We start from the raw sequence: 21,630 nt of genomic DNA on the forward strand, positions 1-21,630 counted from the left end.
CACCTTTCACTAGACCAGGTTGCTCCAAGCCCCGTCCAACCTTGTCTGGAACAAACTGAACAAAATATCTCTGCCCCTGAAGCCTCCCAGCTGCTGGAGCCCTGCGAGGTGGGGATGGAGAATGTTGAGAGTGGGTGGGATCCCACCTCCTTTCCCCTTTGCTTCTCCCCCCTCTCCACCCTGCAGCACATTCCTCCAGGCTTCCCACAAGGATGAGACATCCCAGAGAATCCTGGGATCACTGAGCTTGGAAAAGATCTCCAAGACCATCGAGTCCAAGCTGTGCTCAATCCCCACCTTGTCCCCAGCCCAGAGCTCTGAGTGCCACCTCCAGGAATTCCTTGGGCACCTCCAGGGATGGGCACTCCAAGGCTCCCTGGGCAGCCCCTGCCAAGGCCTGAGCACCCTTTCCATGGGGAAATTCCTGCTGCTGCCCACCCTGAGCCTGCCCTGGCCAGCCTGAGGCCGTTCCCTCTCCTCCTGTCCCTGTTCCCTGCCAGCAGAGCCCGACCCCCCCGGCTGCCCCCTCCTGTCAGGGACTTGTGCAGAGCCACAAGGTCCCCCCTGAGCCTCCTTTGCTCCAGGCTAAAGCAGCCCAGCACGGTGGCCTTCCTCTGGCACCTTCCTACCACTCCCAGCTCATCCAGGAATCACATCCCAGCCCAACCAGCCACATCTGGCATAATCAAATGGCACAGCATGGCAACACGAGCCAGAAACCTGCTGCAACAGGCAGTGGTCAGCTGGCAACTTGGCGAGGATGTGGGCAAAGCACCTGCCAGCCAGGAATGGAGGAAAGATCCTCCCTGGAGCCGCCTGTGGCCTGTCCTTCCCCATCTGACAGCCTGGCACCACGGCAGGAAATCAATGGAGAGCCCAAGCCACAGATGGATCGAGTGCTCGCTCATCTGGCCACAGCTCCAGGAGCGCAGCACGATTCCCACAGCCAATCCCAGCAAATGACCTCCCTGCCCCTCAGTCTGGGCTGGCATCTGTCACTAGCAGGGCAGGGGGAAGGTGCAGCGCCTGCTGCCAGAGGGCAACATTAAAAAATGAAAAAGAAAAATTTAAAAAATCCTATATTCACCAGTTTTAACTGCTGTGCTCCGGGGGAGGTGAGAAATCATCTCAGAGGTGAGAAACTGTGTCTGAGCTCTCGCTCTGATTCACCGAGGTGTGGGCTGCTGGCGGCGCAGACCTCAGCAAATGCCCTCTGAGGTCCCCATTTTCTGGGAACAAAATGTCAGGATGGAAGAAGCGCTGGGGCAGGATGGATACAGCACAGCCTGAGCCACGCCTGGGCTGCGTGGGCTCGGTGTGACAGCGTGACGTGAGCCACCACTGCTGCTCCTCTCAGGGAACAGCCTCACAGAGAGCTGGCTGGGGAGCAGAAATGGCACAAGAAAGAGGGAGTTGGCTGAACTACAAAGGAGCAGCCAGGAATGAGCGCCGGGACAATCAGAAACGCTGTGGCTGCTCCCTCAGACAGCAGGGCCGAGGCTTCGGCGTGTTTGCTGTGGAAGTTGAAGCTTGTTCTGCACTTCTGCCTTGTACCCTGCCAAGGAACGAGCGCTGAGTTCCCAGGGGAACTGTGGCATCTGTCACGGAGCCAAGGGACACCACCAGCCCTCAGCCAGCGCTGTTTGCACATCCAGGGCTCTCCCCAGCTTCTCATCTCAGACGTCCCCAGCTTGAGAAAGCATTGAAGTCACACCCTCAAACCTCTGTGACTTCAGTCTGGGTCGGAGCAAGGGTGGAAGTGCTTTCCCAAGGAGGGAGGCTGATGCTCCCGTTGTGCCCTTGAGGGGATTTCACCCAGCCCTCACAGCTCCTCCACGAGTGTTTTTAGGAGTTCCCAGCTCATCTCCACATGCTCCGTTTGGAATTCCCATCACCCCACCGTGGTGGGGTTGCTGGGCTGGAGGAAGGGAACTGGTGCTAAACACACATTTCCTGGGAGAGGACAGACAGGGGGTTTGTGCAATTATTTGCCCAGGAGGACGGAGCAAATCCTTGGCAGGGAGAACTGATCTCCAGCCCACCCCTTCCCTTTCCAGCATCCTCAGGGAAATGCTGCCACAGTTCCCTCCCCTGCTGAAGTGTAAACAGCCAGGGCTGCACCTGCCAGCATCTTCCCACTCCTCCCCTGCTCCAGCCTGGATCCCTGGGTGTTCTGGGTGACAGGAAGGGAACAGAGGCTCTACCCCCAAAGCAGTGTCTGTGCCTTGAAATCAATAAGGAATTGAGATGGATTATTCCTTGTTAGGAATAATCCACCTCAAAGCTTGGCACAACCCTCGCCTTCTCCCAGCTTTACATCCCCCGATGGAGAAACCACAGCACAGAACCAGAGAAACCTGCTTTGAGTGGGGTGTTTTCCTAACAATGCCTGGCATCACAGTCAGACCTCTGAGTTTGCCTCTGCAGACAGAAAGGTCCTTCCCAAGCAGGAATCCCACCGGCACAGCCAAGCCCCCAGGTCAGAGACCCTGGGCAGTCAGTGTGGGCTGGGAATCACAGAATCCCAGCATGGGTTGGGTTGGAAGGGACCTTAAATCCCATCTTGTTCCACCTCCTGACACGACCAAGGACACCTTTCACTATCCCAGGGTGCTCCAAGCCCTGTCCAGCCTGGCTTGGAAAACTTCCAGGGAGAGGAAGCAGGGACAAGAAAAATGGTGACGTTAACAGATGCAGCGAATTAATGCATCCTGACTCAAGGGGCACTGGTTATCTGGGAAAACAGAGGGATTTCACCTGGGAAAACCCCAAGAGCTGCAGGTGGAAAGCAGTTGCACAGCACAGGCTTTCAGGAATGATGCCGTGGATGCACTGTGCCCCCTCGAGCTGAAGGCAAGCCCATAACCCATCATTAATTCACACACACACCAATCCTGCCACAGGGAACAGCAACAGGGAGGGAACTGCCCATGCACATCCGGGGGGGCCAGGAGCAAGGGAAAAAAAACCAGAAGAAAGTGCAAGGGTCCAAAAGCCCAAAAAGAAAAACAAAGTAGGGATCACTGGTTGGAAGATTCTCCACGTTTTCCAGGTTGGTGCAAATAATTTAACTGGTATTTCCCAGGTATTTAGGCTTTACAGCAAGCAGGAGGCAGCAGCCCCAGTGAGGGCACTCAGGCTGGGGTCTCCACAGGAGGCACTGGAAGTCACAAACATCCTCTTCCACTCCAGTGGCTCGCTGCTGCTGCATCTGCTTCCGCGGAGCCGTGCTCCCGTCATCCCAGCCGCGCATCCGAGCCGCTCCTCTCGGGAATGGCAACTGTGGCTCCAGCACACAGCACTCCAGGCAACATCCATGCATGCCTTATTAACATCCAATTCCCAGCTTTTTTTAAAAAAAAAATCCATCAACTCCTATAAGGTTTGTGAAGAGGAAAGGGTAATTAGCACTGATGGGAAATCCCTCAGCTGCCAGATCCCTCCCAGGGCAATTTCTGCTGCTACAGCACTGAGCGGGCTCCTATTAACACCCCTCTATTTCTGTGACACGGGGAATTTAATGGCTAATAAATACAAAAACGTGGCCCAAACCCCAGTCCGTGCTGTGCCTGAGGTGTTTGAGGTTGGAATCGCCCTCACAGTCACCCCTCTGCCCTCACCTGCTGCTCCAGCCAGGTGCTGGCTCAAGAAAATTTCAAACTGAACTTGGTCTTGTTCTTTCTCCCTAAAAATTCTGCTCTGAGCAGAGCCTCTGCTGAGCTTTCCCAGCCAGCTCCAGGTCAGGCTGTCCCCAGAGCTGCATCCAATTCTGAAGGCAAAATATGAGTTGGTTCGGACTGCAAACAAAATTTTCCTTTCAATAGGAAAGGTGAATTCTCTGACCTGCTGTTCTCAGCTCTGGTCTCCCTTCCTGCATGAATCAGGGAGGTGCTGATGCCTTTTCCTGGTTTTAAAACCAAGAATCAAACATGGTTAGAAGCAAAAAAGGGGTTTTATCTGTGTTTATTTTAAGGATCTTTAGGTGCACCACGTCCAGGTTGAATGTACCAAAATGCTCACCCCCAAAAGATCTGGTATCACATTAGAGGTGTTACTAATTAGCAATCTATCAAAGATTCCCCAATGAGAGGCTCAAGTGAGCCCCCCTCCCCAAGGAGCCTTCCCCTGGATGGTTCTATCTCAGGTTACAGAATGTGTTCTGGAGAGCACCTTGGGCTCTGGGGCACACTGATCCCTGGCTACAAAGCTTCTAAAATGTTGAGTCTCTTAGCTTGACAGATAAGTCCAAGAATGTAGGCTAAGAAACACTAAGAATACAGAAGTTATAAAAAGGTATAAAAGGGGTATAAAAGGAAAGGCAAAAAACCATCATGGCATCAGTGCCACTGGAATGGGTGAGAGCTGGGCTTCATTTTTGTTTATTTCTATCTCTCTGTCTCCCCTGGTAAAGAGTTTAATACATTCCCTATTTATGGCCACCTGGTAGGACCCTCATCCACCCCTCAGTGGTGGTCCCAGACCCCAAACCATCCAATCCTGCTCTTTCCAGGGAATTTGAGAAACCCACCCTGAGAGCTTTTACTCGTCACAGCAATTCCACACCAGCCTCTGCCTCTCCTTCCAGGACATTACCTGAGCCAGGGTCACCAGAGATTTATACCCCCAGCTCTCTCTGGCTTATGTGCTTGCTGTACATAGATATTTATCCAATTCATCCCAGCAGGACGAGCTGAATGAGTAGGGAATGAGCTGGCTTATTTATAAGCCAATTTAACAGGTAAAAAACCTCGCCCCAAGAACAAACAAAGCAAGGACCAAGGCTGACAAAAGAGCAGCTTTGAGAGTTGTTATGTTTCAGCTGAGTTCTTCTTTAATTATTCTTTCATACAGCTGGGAAGAGCCATGCAATTTGAAGGCACTCTGCATTAAATGAATGTGTGTGAGCAACACAAGTTAATCAAGGGCTGCTGCAAGTTCCTTCCAAGTTCAGGAAAGGGAAGGGAGATGACTCCCAGGGGCATGTGTTGGATTGCTGGAAAGCACACTGCAGGACTCCAGACAGGACTTTGTGGTCATGTGGGAAGAGGTTGTGGCAAGAGGAGAAAAGACAAAAGACTTAGATGAGATGTTAGGAAGGAATTCTTCCCTGTGAGGGAGGTGAGGCCCTGGCACAGGGTGCCCAGAGCAGCTGTGGCTGCCCCTGGATCCCTGGCAGTGTCCAAGGCCAGGCTGGATTTGGTTTGGAGCAGCCTGGGATAGCGGGAGGTGTCCCTGCCCATGGCAGGAGGTGGAATGGGATCATCTTAAAGGTCCACTCCAACCCAACCCATTTTGGTATTCTCTAAGTGACACCAAGCAAAGTTTTCCCTTTAAAAACCTAAACTTCTAGGTGCTGGATTACGTAGAAGAGCAGGAATGAGCAATGCAGAGCAGCCCCAAAGGCTCTTGAGAACATTTTCCCAACAAAGATCCACCCTGCACCAGTGTCAGCTCTTCAAAAGCATCCTGTGAAGCCTGGTAAATCAACAGCAAAGCCTTTCCACACTCTTGAGTCATTTATTTAACACCAGGTGCTCTGTTTGCTCTGCTTCCTAATTCTCCTGCTTTTCCAGGCTAGGGATATGGTGACAGGGGAATCTCTGGGCATGGATACTGCCGAGATTTCCATGAAAGAGAGACAAGAATTAGTCCCTGGGCTGATTTTTTCCCCCCCATCACCTGACTCGTGAATGCACCACAGTAAACGCAGCAAGATCCAGGGGGGGGTTTCCTTCATTCATCAAGTGGCCAAGAGAAGGAAAAAGATGCAGAGAGAACGGAAAAGGTTTGATATTTACAGTGTGCAGGAACCTTGTGGATGAAGATGGACCCCACCAGAGCTCCAGCTGCTTGTTGAGATGCTTCAGAGCCTGTGGAGAGCCTGAGCCAGATGGTGCAGCACAGCATCACTCTGTCAGGGTGGTGTATTTTTGGACACAGAATCATGGAATGGGTTGGGTTGGAAGGAACCTTAAAGCTCATCTCATTCCACCCCTGCCATGGGCCACCTTCCACTGTCCCAGGTTACTCCAAGCTCCATCCAGCCTGGCCTTGGACACTTCCAGGGATCCAGGGGCAGCCCCAGCTTCTCTGGGCACCCTGTGCCAGGGCCTGCCCACCCTCACAGGGAAGGATTTTTTCCTCATATCCAATGTAAACTTCCCACTGGAATGGAATAAAAGCTGCAGCGATTTACACTCACTCTGGGAGATGACCCCGGGCCCACTTCCATCTGCAAATAACCCAGAGGTCACCTCCTGCCTGCTGGGCTCCAAGAGCCCCTCGGAGAACTGGCTGTACCACACTAGCAGGGTGTTGCTCCTTACTCCATTTACTGCAGTGAGTGCAGAGGAAAGAGCTGCCTGACAGGAAGCTTTTACCCACATAAATTCACAGGAGAAGGCAGCATCGCCTCTGATCCCAGGCAGGCACAAGTTGCTGTGACTCATGGGATGGTTTAGGCTGGAAAAGACCTTTAAATCACTGAGTCCCGGGTCCCCAAGTGCCACACCCACACATCTTTTAAATCCCTCCAGGGATGGGGACGCCAGTGCACCCCTGGGCGGTCCTTTCCAATGCCTGACCACCCTTTCCATGAAGAAATGTTCCCAATATCCAACCTAACCATTCCCTGGCCAAGCCTGAGGCCGTTCCCTCTCCTCCTGTCCCTGTTCCCTGGGAGCAGAGCCCGACCCCCCCCAGCTGTCCCCTCCTGTCAGGGGGTTCTGGAGACTCAGAAGGTCTCCCCGAGCCTCCTTTTCTCCAGGCTGAGCCTCCCCAGCTGCTCCTCATCAGATTTTTGCTCCAGATCCTGACATTTCTTTGCTTTTTCTGACTTCAAAGCCTCTCAGCCTGTTGGCCACCCTCTGGATTTGGCCACAGAAGAACAGAGCAAGTGGGAAGGCTGTTGGGCACTGCTGGAGAAGGAGAGGATGGATCCTGCTGCTGCAGATGGAAAAAGGGTGGTGGGATTCAGGAAGGCCATCACACCAAGGCTTGGGAAAGAGCAGAGGAGAGCATTAAGGATTCTCCCTGCTCCTCTTTCAACAGCAAATATTTTACTTTGCGAATGCAAACAGATCTTGGTCAGACAGCAACTCCCCGGATACTTCCCCAAGCGCTGTGGGCTACAGGAATTCCCACAGACACAAGAGCAGCACATTCCCAGTGTCCCAATCTCCCCTCAAAAGTTCTCCTGGCAGCCAGCACAGAGCCCTGGCCAAGTGAGCTAAGGAAAAACCCTGTCTGCTCATCCCTGGTGTCCCCTGGGCACAAACGGAGAGGCCCTGGCAGTGTTTCCCACATGTGCAAACGAGCTAGAATAAACTCCCAGTGTGTGATTTTTGATTCTTCACAGGAATCACCTGCATCCCTCATCCCATCTGTGCTGGGACAGGAGGGGCTGAGCTCCAGGTGACACCTGTGCTAGTGAGCTGCTGACCATCACTGCTGACCCCACACGGTGTGGGATGGAAATTCCCAGGGCTGGGCTCTGCTGAGATTGGCAGGGATGCTGCAGGGGTTTGCAATCCAAGGAGAGTTTGTGTCTTCAGCCTGGGCAGCCCCAAGCTGGGCAGTTAAATCCCATGTAAAATTAAAACAGAGAGCACTGTTTACCTTCCACTGAAGTCGAGACCTGTTCCTGCTTCTCTCCCAGAGAACCTGGACATGGTGCCTGACCTCCTCCTCAAGGAGAGAGTGGTCCAACCCTGGAGTCTTGCTTTAGAATCTTGGGATCATTAAGTTTGGAAAAGCCCTCTAAGACCATGGAGTCTGATCCTTCCTCCAGCACTGCCAGGGCCACCACTGCCCCATGTCCCCAAGTGCCAGAGATGGGCTTTTAAATCCCTCCAGAGATGGGGACTCCACCTCACTCCTCACAGGACTTGTGCTCCAGAGCCTTCACCAGCTCTGCTGCCCTTCCCTGGATGCACAAAGCAAAAGGAAATGTGGATGAGAGCGGAGAGAAGAGGCAAACCCTGTGATCCCAGCCCAAAGCAGAGGGAAGCGTCTTCCTACACTGCCCAGAAAGAGCAGAAGATTTTCACCATGGGACCCCTGACCTCTTCAGCTTTTGTTTTGTGCATGGTAAATGCAGGCTCACCTTTGCAGCAGCTGGGATAGGGATGGCAAAGACAAAAGCAGCCTCTGGCAGGCGTGACCCAGCCCAGGGAGGTGTCCAGCCACGGGGTGAGAAGTGCCAGGGACTCCCAGAGCAGAATCAGACACAAGAGTGATGGGTAACACTCAGTATTTGAGAGACAGGCAGGAATGACTGCTCTGCATCACTGTCTCTCCATTTCCTAACCCAAAAACCTTTCAAACCTGCTTTAAATCTGCTATAGAATCCACAAACTTCTGGGAGACCTTTTAAACCTGAGCCAGCAACAGTAAAATGATTTTCAGACCGAGTTTGATCAGCTGGGTGGGATTTCAGGGCTGCGGGGGACAGCAGAGCCCCTGGAGATCCCTCCCAGTCCGTCTGTATTTGTACACATGCATCCATGCATCCATCTATCCATAAAAACACAGCATCGAGCTGCTGAGCCTGCACTCTCCACACATCTCCAGCAAAAAACAAGAGGGACTCGGATGCGCAAGGAATAAATGATGCAGCTCCATCTTGTGCTCCTGCTTCTGGCACGCCAAGCAGCATTCCAGCTTGTCAGGATAAAACCCAGACAGCTGCAACATCTGTGCAAAACTGGGACAATTCTGACTAAAAACCCGTTTCTCTCAATATTCACCCTGCTCCCAACAACTGTCCTGGAAGGAAGACAGGGAGAGAGAGGATTTGCCACAATCTGTGTCCAGCTTGGAAATCCCAGCTCCCCGAATGACAACTGATTGTGCCTCAGCACAGATTGTTTTAAACAATCCTCTGGGAGGACCTCAGAGAGGAAAGGGAAAACTGGGGCAGTTCCCGAAGAGGCCTGTGCAAAAGCCCTTTGGATCTGGTTCCAAGGGGAGCACGCTGCACTTAGCAGGGATTGCCCTGGGCCTGGCAATCACCTACTGAGGCGTGAAGGCTGCTGCTTTCAGGAACAACAGCTCATCCAGGCACTCTGGGGTCAGCACAGGCTGTGGGGACAATCACAGCCTCCCTGGGTCAGAAGGGAAGAGCATCCCAAAGAATATTCACACCAAGAGGTGTTGGAATGGCACAAGAGAATTCAGGAGCTGCTGGCTGATGGGTGTAAACCAAAAGAGGGTTGGTTTAGATGGGATATTGGGAAGGAATTCCCTGCTGGGAGGGTGGGGAGGGGCTGGTACAGGTGGCCCAGAGAAGCTGTGGCTGCCCCTGGATCCCTGGCAGTGTCCAAGGCCAGGTTGGACAGGGCTTGGAGCAGCCTGGGCTAGTGGGAGGTGTCCCTGCCCATGGCAGGGGGTGGAATGGGATGGGATTTAAGATCCTGTCCAACCCAAATCATTCCATGATCCTCTCCTGTGAGCTGAGCTGTAGCTATCACTACACTGCTCATCACAGGGAAAAAATCAGCTAAAAAAGGGATAGGCGCCCTTTCAGCAAATCTGTCCCCTCAAAAAATGACACCAGATACTTTTGCAAGAGGATCACCACTCCAATCCACAGGTGGTTCAGTTCCTAACTCCCAGTCCCAACCAGGACCAAGCTTGGAAATCATGGCCATTGATTCATTGTATTTTATTTTTTCTGGTAACAAAAATCAAGGTGAATAACCTCTTCCCCTGATTTTGTTGGATGGCATCTCAAGGAGCAATCTGAGCTCTGCTCCTGAAATACTTCTATTCTTATAGAATAGAATATTCTATACTCCTTCTATTATTCCTTAACACCACATTTAACTCCACAGACTCTTTTTGCCTCCCTAAAAAGCAAACAAACACCAGGGAACACCAGTGAACCCCTGCAGAAACAGCTCACCCAAGGCAAGTGAGACTTCGCTGTCCAATTTCCAAAACTCCGAGAGCAACTGTGCGAAACTCATCATTGGAAATAATGTTACAGCTCCACATCTGTCAGCAACATCAATGAAACGGTGCATGGCTAAAGCTCTCCCCTGGGAAGAGGGATTTGGAACGAAAAGCTAAAGCTCATCTTATTCCAACCCTACTCCCACTATCCCAGGTTGCTCCAAGCTCCATCTGACCTGGCCTTGGATGCTTCCAGGGAGCCACGGCTTCTGAACAGTAAAGAAATTCCCCCTCACGTTCAGGTGGAATTCCCTGTTCCAATCTCTGCCTGTTGCTTCTCATCCACCTGCTCCACATCACAAGATCCAGGCTCCATCCTCTGCCTCCCTGTGCTCCTGTGAGCAAGTCCCCAGTTCCCTGTGCTGTGCTGCTCCTGGGCATCCCACACCAGCTGGATGCCACCAATACTGGGATCAGTGACTGCACCCCATGTACACGGACAGGGGCACCAAACTGCTCTGGCACATCCCCATAAGAGCACGGAAAATCCAGAGAGGAGTTGTTCCCGCTCCCAGCAAACGGGGGTCAGGAAAAGCCCCTTCCAGCAGCAACAAGCACCACCAAACCCTTCTCCCCACAGCATCATGCGGTCACCTCCCTTTTTGGGGCATCGTGACAAGCGACAGCTTGTCCCTGCATGCACCCACTGACCCAATTCGGAGTGCAGCCCAGAGATGGGCACCGCTGCCACACAACCTGCCAGAGCATCCCGAGATATTCCTGGAAAGTGATCCAGCCCAGTCCCTTCCACTGGGAGGTCATCCCCCCACCAGCTCCCTGTCACAGGTCCCCCCACCTGCTCCAATTTGTTGGAGTGGGGGCCAATTATGCCGATGTTCATCCAAGGAATGATGCCCATCCCCTTGTGCCCTGTCCGCCCGTGTCCCAGTCACTTCTGCCCCAGTTCCTTCGGTCACTGGTGCGAGGAGGGAGGGAGAGGGATGGATAGAGCCGAAGCTGATGATGGCCACATCCCTGCCTCAAGCGCTGGGACCCTCTCCTCCAGCATGGAGGCGTGTGGGAGTGAGTGCGCTCGGGAGCAGCTGATCGGTATTCAGGGACAGGCTCCTGGCTGCCCACTGCCACCCCTCCTCCTCCTCCTCCTCCTCCTCCCGGTGACTCCGTGTGCGGTAGGAGGTGGCACCCCAAGGCTCCCCGCTCCCACGGCCCCGCGGTGGATTTCACGCCTCCCTCCTCCTCCCGAACCCATCGCTCCCTGTTGCTTTCCCAGCTCTGCGGCGCAGATGTCCCCGACCCGCCCCCGGGCCCTGCCAGCTCCTTTGGTAGGTCCTCGGCTTGCGAGGTCCAGCTGGCAGGGCTGGATTTGGGGAGCCACGGGGAGCATCATCTGCACGATGCCAATGTCCCCACGCCGAGGGGCAGCGCTCCTCTCAAGCAAGGGTGCAACAGGGAATGGGAGAGGATGGGTGAGGATGCTCCCACCCTGCCAGCTGGGGAAGATGGAACGTGTGGGGCAAGGTGACTTGGCTGGGGCTGCTGGAAGAAGCCGGGGCTCACCTTGTGGAGCTTCCACATGGCTCCCAGCGCCTTGACCTCGTGGCTGGAGTGCTTGCCCTCCTCCAGGCACTGGTAGCAGACGGGGCTCTTGCACTGCACGCAGTACATGCTGTGGTTCTCCAGCTCGTGGTCGGTGCAGGTGGAGATCTTGCGGGGGCTCAGCCGGCGGCTGACGCGGCCCTGGGCCGGCGGCACCAGGCGGTGCTTGGCCAGCGGTCCCCGCGGCGGGTGGCACCGCAGGCGGCACGGGTCGCAGTAGAACACGTCGCACTGCTCGCACATCACGGCCGCCTCCTTGGGCGCCTTCTCGCAGAGCTGGCACCGCAGGGCCGCCGCCCTGCCCTGCTGGTAGCGGTCGATGACGCCCTCGAGCAGGCGGTTGCGGGGGAAGCCCCGCAGCCCGCGCTCGTCCAGCACCAGGCTGCGGTGGCACTGCGGGCAGGTCAGGCACGCGTTGCGCGGCGGCGGCGGCGGCGCCAGGGCGGCGGGGGGCGGCGGCGCGGCCGGCGGGAACACGCGCACCCCGTTCGGGGACTTCTGGCACGGCGTGGTGGGAGCGCTGGCGAAGCCCCCGTAGGAGCCGTAGCCGCTGTCCGCCTCGCTGTACAGGCTCATCTTGTCCAGGTCCAGGTAGTCATAGTCGGAGACGGCCGAGCCCGAGGCGCGGCGGCTCTGCGGAGACTCCGAGTCCGGCGTCTGCACCAGGATGTTGCGGGCGCACGCCTGGCACAGGTTGTGCGAGCAGGGCAGGATGATGGGCTCCCGGTAAAAGGAGCCGCACACCGGGCATTTCAGCTCCTCTTCCATCTCTTCCATAAGGGAGGGAGGGAGGGCGGCGGCGCGGCTCCGGCGGCCGCGGCAGGAGCCAGAGGAGCGACCCGCACCGCACCGCGCCTCGGCGCCGACTGCCGCCCGCCCGCCGCCCGCCCGCCGCGCGCGCCGCCGGGCCCCGCCCCCCGGCCCGCCATTGGCCCGCCCGCCGGCGCGGGGGTGCGCTACGCGCTGTGATTGGCTGATCCCCCTGTCCGTCATCCCGCCCGCCCGCCCCGCGGCGCCGGTGCGGGGGCTGCGCTCGGGGCTGCGGCGGCGCTGCGGGGTCGGTGCGGGGCGAGCGCCTGTCCCGGCCCTTCCCGCTGCCCTTCCCGCTGCTCTTCCCGCTCCTCTTCCCTCCCCCGGCTCCCGGGAAGCGTCACTGCACCCCGGGCTTCCCGCCCTACAGCCCCCGCCCTCCCCGCGGACAGCCAGCGGTGCCCGCAGCATCCCTCTCCCGGGATCCAGGGGCGCTCCTGCGGTTTCCCCTCTGACCGCACAAGGTGACTTTGGGAGCGCTGGTGGCAAGGGAGCTGCTGAGGGATGCGGTCGTGAGGCTGTAGTTGTAATTATGAGAGTAGCCCCACGTGCGCGATAAACGCATCACGCTCGGTAATCCTACGGCTTTCCGTGGATCGCAGCGGAGGGATGCTGGTGGCGGTGATGCCCTGCGTGGGGAGCGGGACGCGGTCCCTGAGCCTGGGACGCCCCCGTGGGGACACGATCCGCCACTGGAGAGCGGGGACAGGGGCCCCGAGGGGTTCCCGTGGCTTTGCTTCTCAACCCTGCTCGCTCTGAAGGTCGGCTGAGGTCTTAAACTCTCCTGGCAACAGAGCGGCACAGCGGGCCCTGTTCAGCCAATGGAAAAATAGGATTGCTTGGAATGCCTCTGTAGTATCTCTTATTCCCCTCTCTGTGTGCGCACATTTGGGGCTGCCTGTTGGTGCAGATGCTCTGTGCCTCCCATGATGGCTTTGGACTGTGTCCAGCACTGGGACTCCAACATCAGAAGGACGTGGAGCTGCTGGAGCGAGTCCAGAGGAGCCACAGGGCTGCTCCAAGGGCTGGAGCCCCTCTGCTCTGGAGCCAGGCTGGGAGAGTTGGGAATGTTCACCTGGAGAAGAGAAGGCTCCAGGGAGAGCTCAGAGCCCCTTGCAGGGCCTGAAGGGGCTCCAGGAGAGCTGGAGAGGGACTGGGGACAAGGGATGGAGGGACAGGACCCAGGGAATGAATTTAAGCTAAAAGAGGTAAGATTTAGAGCAGATATTAGGGAGAAATTCCTGGTTGTGAGGGTGGGGAGGCCCTGGCACAGGGTGCCCAGAGCAGCTGTGGCTGCCCCTGGATCCCTGGCAGTGCCCAAGGCCAGGCTGGACAGGGCTTGGAGCAGCCTGGGCTAGTGGAAGGTGTCCCTGCCCATGGCACCCATTTCCATGGTGGTGGAGATGGCAAAAGTACTGGGGGGCACCCCGGGCTGTGTGTCCCCTACTTGGCAGGACACACTGAGGGGCTCCTTCCCCTCTCCAGGGGGTCCATGCAGTTCCTGGGATTCAGCGAGCAGGTGCAATTGCAAGCTCCCACACTGATATTCAGGCAGAGGGAAGCCCAAGAGCTGGAATGCCCAAGGAAGGCACCACCATTTCTCAGCCTGATAAGGAAGGACAAGTGATAAGGAGAAAAGGATTTTCTGAGTGCTTCTCTTTTCCACTCTGGTGTGCTTTGTTTTTTCCTTTCTGCTTCCTCAGGCTCCTGCTGGCTCCATATTGACCGTGGCTTCCCTGGGCTGTGCTGGACATTCCTCATTTGCTCCCTGTTGGTGTCTCTGCTCAGAGCTGGTCATTTTTTTTCCCTGCTCTCCCTCCTCGAGCTGCCCTTTTGCTGAAGTAAAACCATCATTCCTTGTTTGCCTCTTGTTTCCTGTGGCCATTTTTCACCCTGGCAGGTCTAGGATTGCCCTTTCTGCTGGAGTGATCCCGCTGATCATGGAAATGGGCAGAAAGAGGAATGCAGCCAGTGCCTTTGGAAGCAACCCTTGGCCATAAACATTGAGCTGTTTTCTTCTTGGCACTGCAGCTGGAGCCCTCAGCGAGAAGCAAGTGCTGCTCACGCCCTGGCTGTGTTTTATTTACGGCTGTCACACTTGTCACTGCCCCGAGAGCTGCACAGCTCTGAACCTGCAATAATTACTTGACCCAGCTTCAGCATTCGTTTGTCTGCCGTGGCCACAATCAGTGAAGGGATGGAGAAATTGTCTTGTTCTCAGCTGGCTCCTGCTTTTCTCGTGTGGCTCTTGCCAGGAGCCTCACCTTCACACAGAATCATGGAATCGCTGAGGTTGGAAAAGACCTCTGGGATCATCGAGTCCAACCTCAATCCCCACCTTGTCCCCAGCCCAGAGCACTGAGTGCCACATCCAGTCCTTCCTTGGACACCTCCAGGGATGGGGACTCCAAACCTCCCTGGGCAGCCCCTTCCAATGCCTGACCACCCTTTCCATGATGAAAATTCTCCTGAATTTTCCTGCTGTAGAAGCAGCTGCGTCTCCTGCTGTTGGTGCATCCTCTGTTGTAACCAACCTCTGCTCTGGAGAGTGTGGAAGCCACAGCTGGGCTGAGATAAATTAAAGTCATTTAGACTCTCTAAGTGCTGTTGGATCCTCTTGGTGAATCATAATAAATATCTGAGCTGGCCTAGAGCTCATAAATAAAATAGATGAATGAACCAAGACAATAACTCTGCAGTCTCTTTATTCATCCCACACCCACAACACCTTGAAGGGATAAATCAGAGGAGTGGACAAGGCCTCAGAGTTCCTCACAGGAGAGGGTTGGGAGCACCAGAGCCTTCCCAGAGGTGTTCCCACGCTGCTGAAAAGGCCTCAGGTGTGTGATGCAAGCAGATCTTCCACTGCCATGTGGGAAACCTGCTTCAGGCTCTGGGAATGTGTTTCCTCTCCTGCTTGGAGGTACCACGGAGCCTCTGGTGTTCCTGCAGAACCCATTGTGCTGGAAGACTCTCCCTGTGCCCCCTGGGAACATCTCCGCGGATGCAGCCAGAGCTTGGAGTTGCCTTTTTATGACTCCAAGACATTGGCAGATCACAATTCCTCCTGTTACCAACCAATACACCCTGCTCCTCCTCCTCCTCTTCCTCCTCCTCCTTCTCCTCCTCCTCCTCCATCATTTTGAACGGATGAGCTCTTGGCTGAAGGGAGAAATCCTTGTTTGTGAGTCCCTGTGTGCACGACCTTGAAATCCGCATCCCCGCTGTTGTCCTGCTTCCTCAGGTCATCCAGAGCTTTCAGCATATCCTGATTTCCCTGTACTGGGGCCAGCTCCTGGAAGCAGGACAGGTGCTGAGGTCACCCTCCTCTCTGGTGCCAAGAGCATCGTCAGGAATGCTGGCAGCATGCCTAGAAAGGTTCCAGGTCTCCCTGAGTTTTGGCAGGAACTGCCTCCCAGAGTGACCCTCAGAGCTTCTTACTGCTGACATCATTTACCCCAGGCACCATTTCAGGAGCTCAGAAAGTTGGAAACCCTTCCCATTTGTTTCTGAGGTCTCCTCTTTGCAAGGAAAAGTGCCAGATTATTTCAGACAATCGACTTCATTGAATGCAGGTGGCATCTTTGCCCATTGTATCTCTGTGTCACCAACATGAGGGATCCAGGAAATGCTTTGTGCCTGTAGCCAGACCTTCCAGTTTTTGAGCATTTTGAACATTTTGATGCCCAGTTCTCCAGAATCAGTTTCCCTTTGCCCAGGACAGGTTCCTTCCCATCACTCAGAGCTGCTGCAGGCTGAAGGCGATGCCAGCTCTGCTGCCTCACTGCTGGCAGGGAATTGCAGCTGCCTGGGAGAGGGATGAGGTTTCCTGGGGTTAGATGGATTATGGGAGTTAGAGGAAAGCTTCCCAATGGCAAAACACTCAGAATTTTTCCTGTTGTGTAGGAGGCAGGCAAAGAGGCTGAGCGCAAGAAGGACGTGGAGCTGCTGGAATGAGTCCAAAGGAGCCACGGAGATGCTCCGAGGGCTGGAGCCCCTCTGCTCTGGAGCCAGGCTGGGAGAGCTGGGGGTGTTCACCTGGAGAGGAGAAGGCTCCAGGGAGAGCTCCGAGCCCCTTGCAGGGCCTAAAGGGGCTCCAGGAGAGCTGGAGAGGGACTGGGGACAAGGGATGGAGGGACAGGACAAGGGGGAGTAGATATAAACTGACAGTGTTAGATGGGAGATTGGGAAGGAATTCCTGGCTGGGAGGGCGGGGAGGCCCTGGCACAGGATGCCCAGAGAAGCTGTGGCTGCCCCTGGATCCCTGGAAGTATCCAAGGCCAGGTTGGACAGGGCTTGGAGCACCCTGGGCTAGTGGAAGGTGTCCCTGCCCACAGCAGGGGTTGGACTGAAGGGCTTTTAAAGATCCCTTCCAAGCCAAGCCACTCTGTGATTCAGGGATCTCTCTGCTTCCCAAACAATGACACCCAGGGCTTGTTTGGCTGATGAGCAACACCAGCAAAGCTCATCACCACCCACACGGAGTGGGTGTGAAACAACCCCAGCTTCATAACTGCTCAAAGCCTTCCCAAAAACCTCTGGAGGTGTCCAAGGCTGCTCCTTGCCCTGGCACAGGGAGGCTGCATCCTGAGAAACCCTAATGGCAACATTAACTGTGTAACTGATTGAAATATTTAACGACTTTTTCCTCTATCAGACTTTAATTACAATCGCTGAGCACACGCTTTGCTTATTAAATCCTGCACTTAATTGGTAGCACAGGGTAAGGATAAACCCGCAGGTGTCAGAGGAGGTTGTTCTCCCTGGAGGAATTCCAGCTGTGACCATGGGGATAATGCTTCCCAAAAACATCTCCTGGAAATCACTTCTGAAAATAAGGTGGCAAAATTGCTCCATTAAATATGAGCAGGCTGGCGAGACGCCAGGATCTGGGGATGCCTGACTGTGGAAGAGGAGAAGTTAAAGCTCAAATGATGCCTCAGAGTGAGATGTACTGAAAAAAATCTGTAAATCTCAATGTGCTGCTTACTTTCAAGGGTGTCATCATTTATTTTTAAGTTATTTATTTTTTTTTCTCCCAGGGGCTGGTGGAAAATTTCTGATTTTTATCGAAAGAGAGCAGAAACCGTTGCTAATACATGGGAAGAGCAGAGCTCCAAGTCTAAATTGTGATGCTCCTTTGACCAGCCTGCCCACTTACTCATCTCCTCTGGGATTAATGCCCCACTTCTCCAGCCTGTGACTCATTTTGGAGAACAGCACCATTAAACTCATCCCACCAGAAAAATCTGTCCTTCCTCCCACAGGCTGGGTTTGTCTCCATCCTCCTTTCCCTGCTGCCCAAAGACTCAGCTGGAACATTTGGAGGTTCAGATGTGCTGAAGGTAGGACATTCCCTGTGTCTCCAGCATTGAAAAGGAAGCTTTGTCCAAAATTTTGTGGCTTCACAAACAACTCAAGGCTTGTTTGACCTGCCCTGGAAGTGTCCCAGGCCAGGTTGGATGGGGCTTGGAGCAGCCTGGGATGGTGGAAGGTTAAAATAAAATCAAAATTCTGAAGTTCTAAACTCTAAAATCTAAATTATATCGAAACATAATAATAAAACTCGATCTGCCAACGAGTGCCTGCAGTCACCCAGGTGTTAGAGAGGCCTTCAGGAGCAGCTTTCCCATTAAATGATGGAGTGGGATATTTTCTTTCCAAGCCTCCTTCCACCCCTTGCAGCTTCTGGCTGACAACTTTGGGGGAAAGCAGCTGAAAACTTTTTTGGATGTATCAAGTGGGAGGCTCAAATCTAATGTATAGCTGAGTCTGGTGCAGATTTCTTCTCGCTGCCATGGCAACCAAACTAACTAAAAATAAGAAGTATTCCCATAAATGTCAAAACACTCCATGCTTCCGTGACGTATGGAGGATCTGACCTGGAATCTGTAATCATTATGTAACGGTGTTTAACATTCCAGTAATGACAGGGGAAGATTGTCTCCATGTTAGATGTTTTGCATCACTTTGGGAGTCAATCCGCTTCCTGGTGCTCTTCGGGATTTACGTTGGGAATGAGCTGGAGGTGCTCGGAGCAGCTGTTTAACACCTGCTGTGATGGCGTGACAAGGGACACTCATGAAACCGGTGCCAGTGTCCATCTGCTCGAAATAACCACTAAATAAACCACTAAACCCAAACCCTGGGCTGCTGGGAAAGCTGCCTGTGCGAGTGGCAGCTCTGTGTGAGGCAGCCTGGAGGGGGGACACACCGGGAGTGTTTTAGGGGCTCCCTCCCAGGTGTGCAGGTCCTGCTGGAGGGGGCAGCCCTGACTGGTGCCTCTGTCCAAGGGCTCCATCACCTCTCCCTAAATCGGAGAGCTGAAATCGGGCAGGGGCTCGGGAGGGGAGCCTGGGGAGACTTGCCCAGGTGTGGGTGTCTTCATGGTGGATGTCTGATGGTAGCTGGGATGAGATGGATGGGCTGATTCCCAGAGGATGAGTTTTTCTGTTGCTCCAAGTGGCCTTCAGGTGAAGCCCAGGCTCCAGGACACTCCCCCTGCTGCAGAGCCTTCACCAGAGGCTGGGAATGTCCTGTCGAGGTCAGCAGAAGGTGCTGCCATTCCTCAGCATGAGTTTCATGGAATACTGGAGTCACAGAATGGTTTGGATTGGAAGGGACCTTCAAGACCATCCAGTCCCAACCCACTGCCCTTCCACAAGAGCAGGCTTCTCCAAGCCCCATCCAGCCTGGCCTGGGTTTGCTGCTGCTCATGCCACCGCGTGTTTCTCTTCCAGGATCTCCAGCACGGGAGGTGGATTCTCTCCAGAAGGAAAACAAGGGTGAAAGGGCAGGATGTCCTGGGCAGGTGCTGTGAGAGATATCCCTCTCCCTAGGGTCACACAGCCTCAGATCCCAGGTCTGGAGGCTGGGTGTCAGGTCCTGGCAGACAAAAGTTGACCTGACCTGAAGCCACAATGGTGGCCAGACTGTGCCAGAGGCACAGGATCAACCCTTCCATATGGATATGCTCACAGAGCCAACAGCTCCTAAACTGAAGGCTGTGGCAAGCACAGCAGCAGGGAGACCCTTCCCAAACCCTACAGCTGCCCCTTTGGGATGGGGTGGTGGATCCCATGCTCCAGCTCTGGGTGGGATCGCTGTCCCTGATCCCACGCCCGCCCCTCCCAGAGGAATCGCTGCTTCCCGACACGTCTCCCCCCGTTCCCAGCACGGATCCCTCGTGTGGGTGCTGCCAGCAGCCTGCTGCCGTGCAGTGACACGCTCCGATGAATCAAGGAGGTGGTGGTGGAAGCGCTGAGGAGATGTGAGGGAAGCAAACCAGGCATGTTCCCATTCCTGCCGGCCCACTCCTCCTGCAGACTCACCTCTGGCTGGCAAAGTCACATTTTAAATCTCAATAAAAGGGCAAAACAGAGAGGAACTGGCACACTGAGATACTCCATGGTTTTGTGATTTGATCTCATCCCAGGTGGCAGTGGAAACATCCTGGGACAACATCGAGCTCACCAGTATGTGTCCATGGATATCCAGCACTGCTGCTCTCACACACCATTGCCACCTCCCGCTGTTCCAATGCCGAGGTTAATTCCAAAAAAAGTGGAAAACCCTTCTTTGGGGAGGTTAATGCCAACCACAGGCACATTCCCTGTGCATTTAGGAGGTCCAGCACCCAAACATCCAGCCTGGAGTCAGGGATGGAAGAGGTGCATCCCATCTGGTTCAGACATGGTGAAGGCAGATGTTGGAGTAGGTGAAGAGGAGAGGATGTGGGAAGAAAACATCCTCTGGGCCATTTTATTGGATCACCTCACAGGAACTGAGCTGTCCTCGCTGCACCCTCTCTGTGACAGGCTGACACTTCCCTCCTGCAGGCTCCTTGCTGTGCTGGCGATCCAGCAGGATTTTAGGAGAGAAGAGCTGTGTGACTCCTTGCCTAGGGCGCTGCTCCAGGCAGACAGACCTCCAGGCCTTGGGATTCTGCCAAGGGAATGTCACCTGCCAGTCCCCTGATGCAGGGATCAAGCTGTCTCCAAGAAAACCTTTCCCCTTTTTCCCTGGAGCTGAGGCAGCTCTCCAGCCTGAGCTTCCTCAAGGAGCTTGAGGGAAATGCAAGGTCTGGACCATGGAAAGAAGAAAACGTGGACACCAGGACATCGGTGCTCCATGGGATTTGCTGGACACTTTTCTGAAGACTCTTGTTCTTCCTCCCTGCTTTTGGCTTTGATTTTTCGGAAGGAAACTCCAAAGGCTTGTTCCAGCAAATCAAAAAGGGCATCATTTGTATGGAGACTTCACCCCCAACCATTCCATTTGAAAGGGCTGCTACAATGCCAGGAAAAGGAAAGGTTTGTGGACTTCTTTGCCCAAAGAAATTGTGGCTGCCCCATCCCTGGAAGTGTCCAAGGCCAGGCTGGATGAGGCTTCGAGCAACCTGGGCTAGTGGAAGGTGTCCCTGCCCATGGCAGGGGGTGGGATGGGATGGACTTTAAGGTCCCTTCCACCCCAAACCATTCTGGGACTCTGTGATTCCATGACTTTGTGTCTCAGTGCAGACTGCTGGGAGCAGAGAGGGGTGTGGGGAACAGTACTGGAAAAATCAACCTGAAAAAGAAAATGAAGGGAATGAAAATGAGTCAGTGTAGTCCTTTTAGAGCTTGGAAAAGCCCAGGTAAGGAACAAACCCACTTTGATGGGCTCTTCCAATCACTGGCTGTCCAGAGCCAGTGGTGAGGCACAAGCAATTGGGAAAGAACAAGGAAACAGTGCAGCATTCCTGTCTGTAAAAAAGGGAATTTCTCTGAGTGTCTGGGCTGTGGCAGTGCCTCCACCTCATCCAGACATCCCATAAGGCTCTAAAGGGCTTTTTTCCTCCCTGAAGGAGAGTGACAAACTGGTAACGCTGTGCCCGCCTTCCTCCTCCTCCTCCCACGACTGCTCTGCATCCATCCATCATCCACCCCTGTGCCAACACACCTCCCTCTTCTCCCAGGAGCTTCCACCAGGTCTGTGTTGGCACTGAGATCATCCTGGCTTTTTATTTCGTTGGACATTCCTTCTGCCATACCCAAGATTTGGGGTTTTGTCCTTTTTTGTTTATATTTTTTAAATTTTTTGTTCCTGCTGTCATGGCAACCTGGATGGATTCTGGTCACGGCTTTGGCCTCCCTGGCTGCAGATGGCCACAGGGACATCAGTCAACAAGTGACACGGCTCCTTGGGGGCCGGCAGAGCTGGGAATGTCCCTGCAGGCAGGGATTGTGCTGGATCCCCCGCAAAGACCAGCTCCCACCCTCCCAGGATGTGGTCCCTTCTCCCTCCTACCTGTGGATCCTCCAGGACTGG

At 54.6% G+C, this 21,630-nt stretch overlaps 1 protein-coding gene across 12 annotated transcripts in view; it reads right to left on the minus strand.

Annotated features, from left to right (window-relative positions):
- Nucleotides 1-12,371, minus strand: part of TRIM9 (tripartite motif containing 9) — a 59,939-nt gene extending 47,568 nt beyond the window's left edge. For all 12 annotated transcript variants that reach the window (XR_005601972.1, XR_005601971.1, XM_039552397.1 and 9 more), the window contains exon 1: nt 11,473-12,371. Coding sequence is in view for 10 of the 12 variants with exons in the window: in XM_039552397.1 (XP_039408331.1) it covers nt 11,473-12,288 (816 nt within the window). In the remaining 2 variants the exon portion in view is untranslated. The remainder of the gene's footprint in view (nt 1-11,472) is intronic.
- Between the last annotated feature and the right edge of the window lie 9,259 nt (nt 12,372-21,630).

The sequence above is a fragment of the Corvus cornix genome, chromosome 5 (genome assembly GCF_000738735.6).
Source record: "Corvus cornix cornix isolate S_Up_H32 chromosome 5, ASM73873v5, whole genome shotgun sequence".
NCBI classification, from domain to species: Eukaryota; Metazoa; Chordata; class Aves; order Passeriformes; family Corvidae; genus Corvus; species Corvus cornix.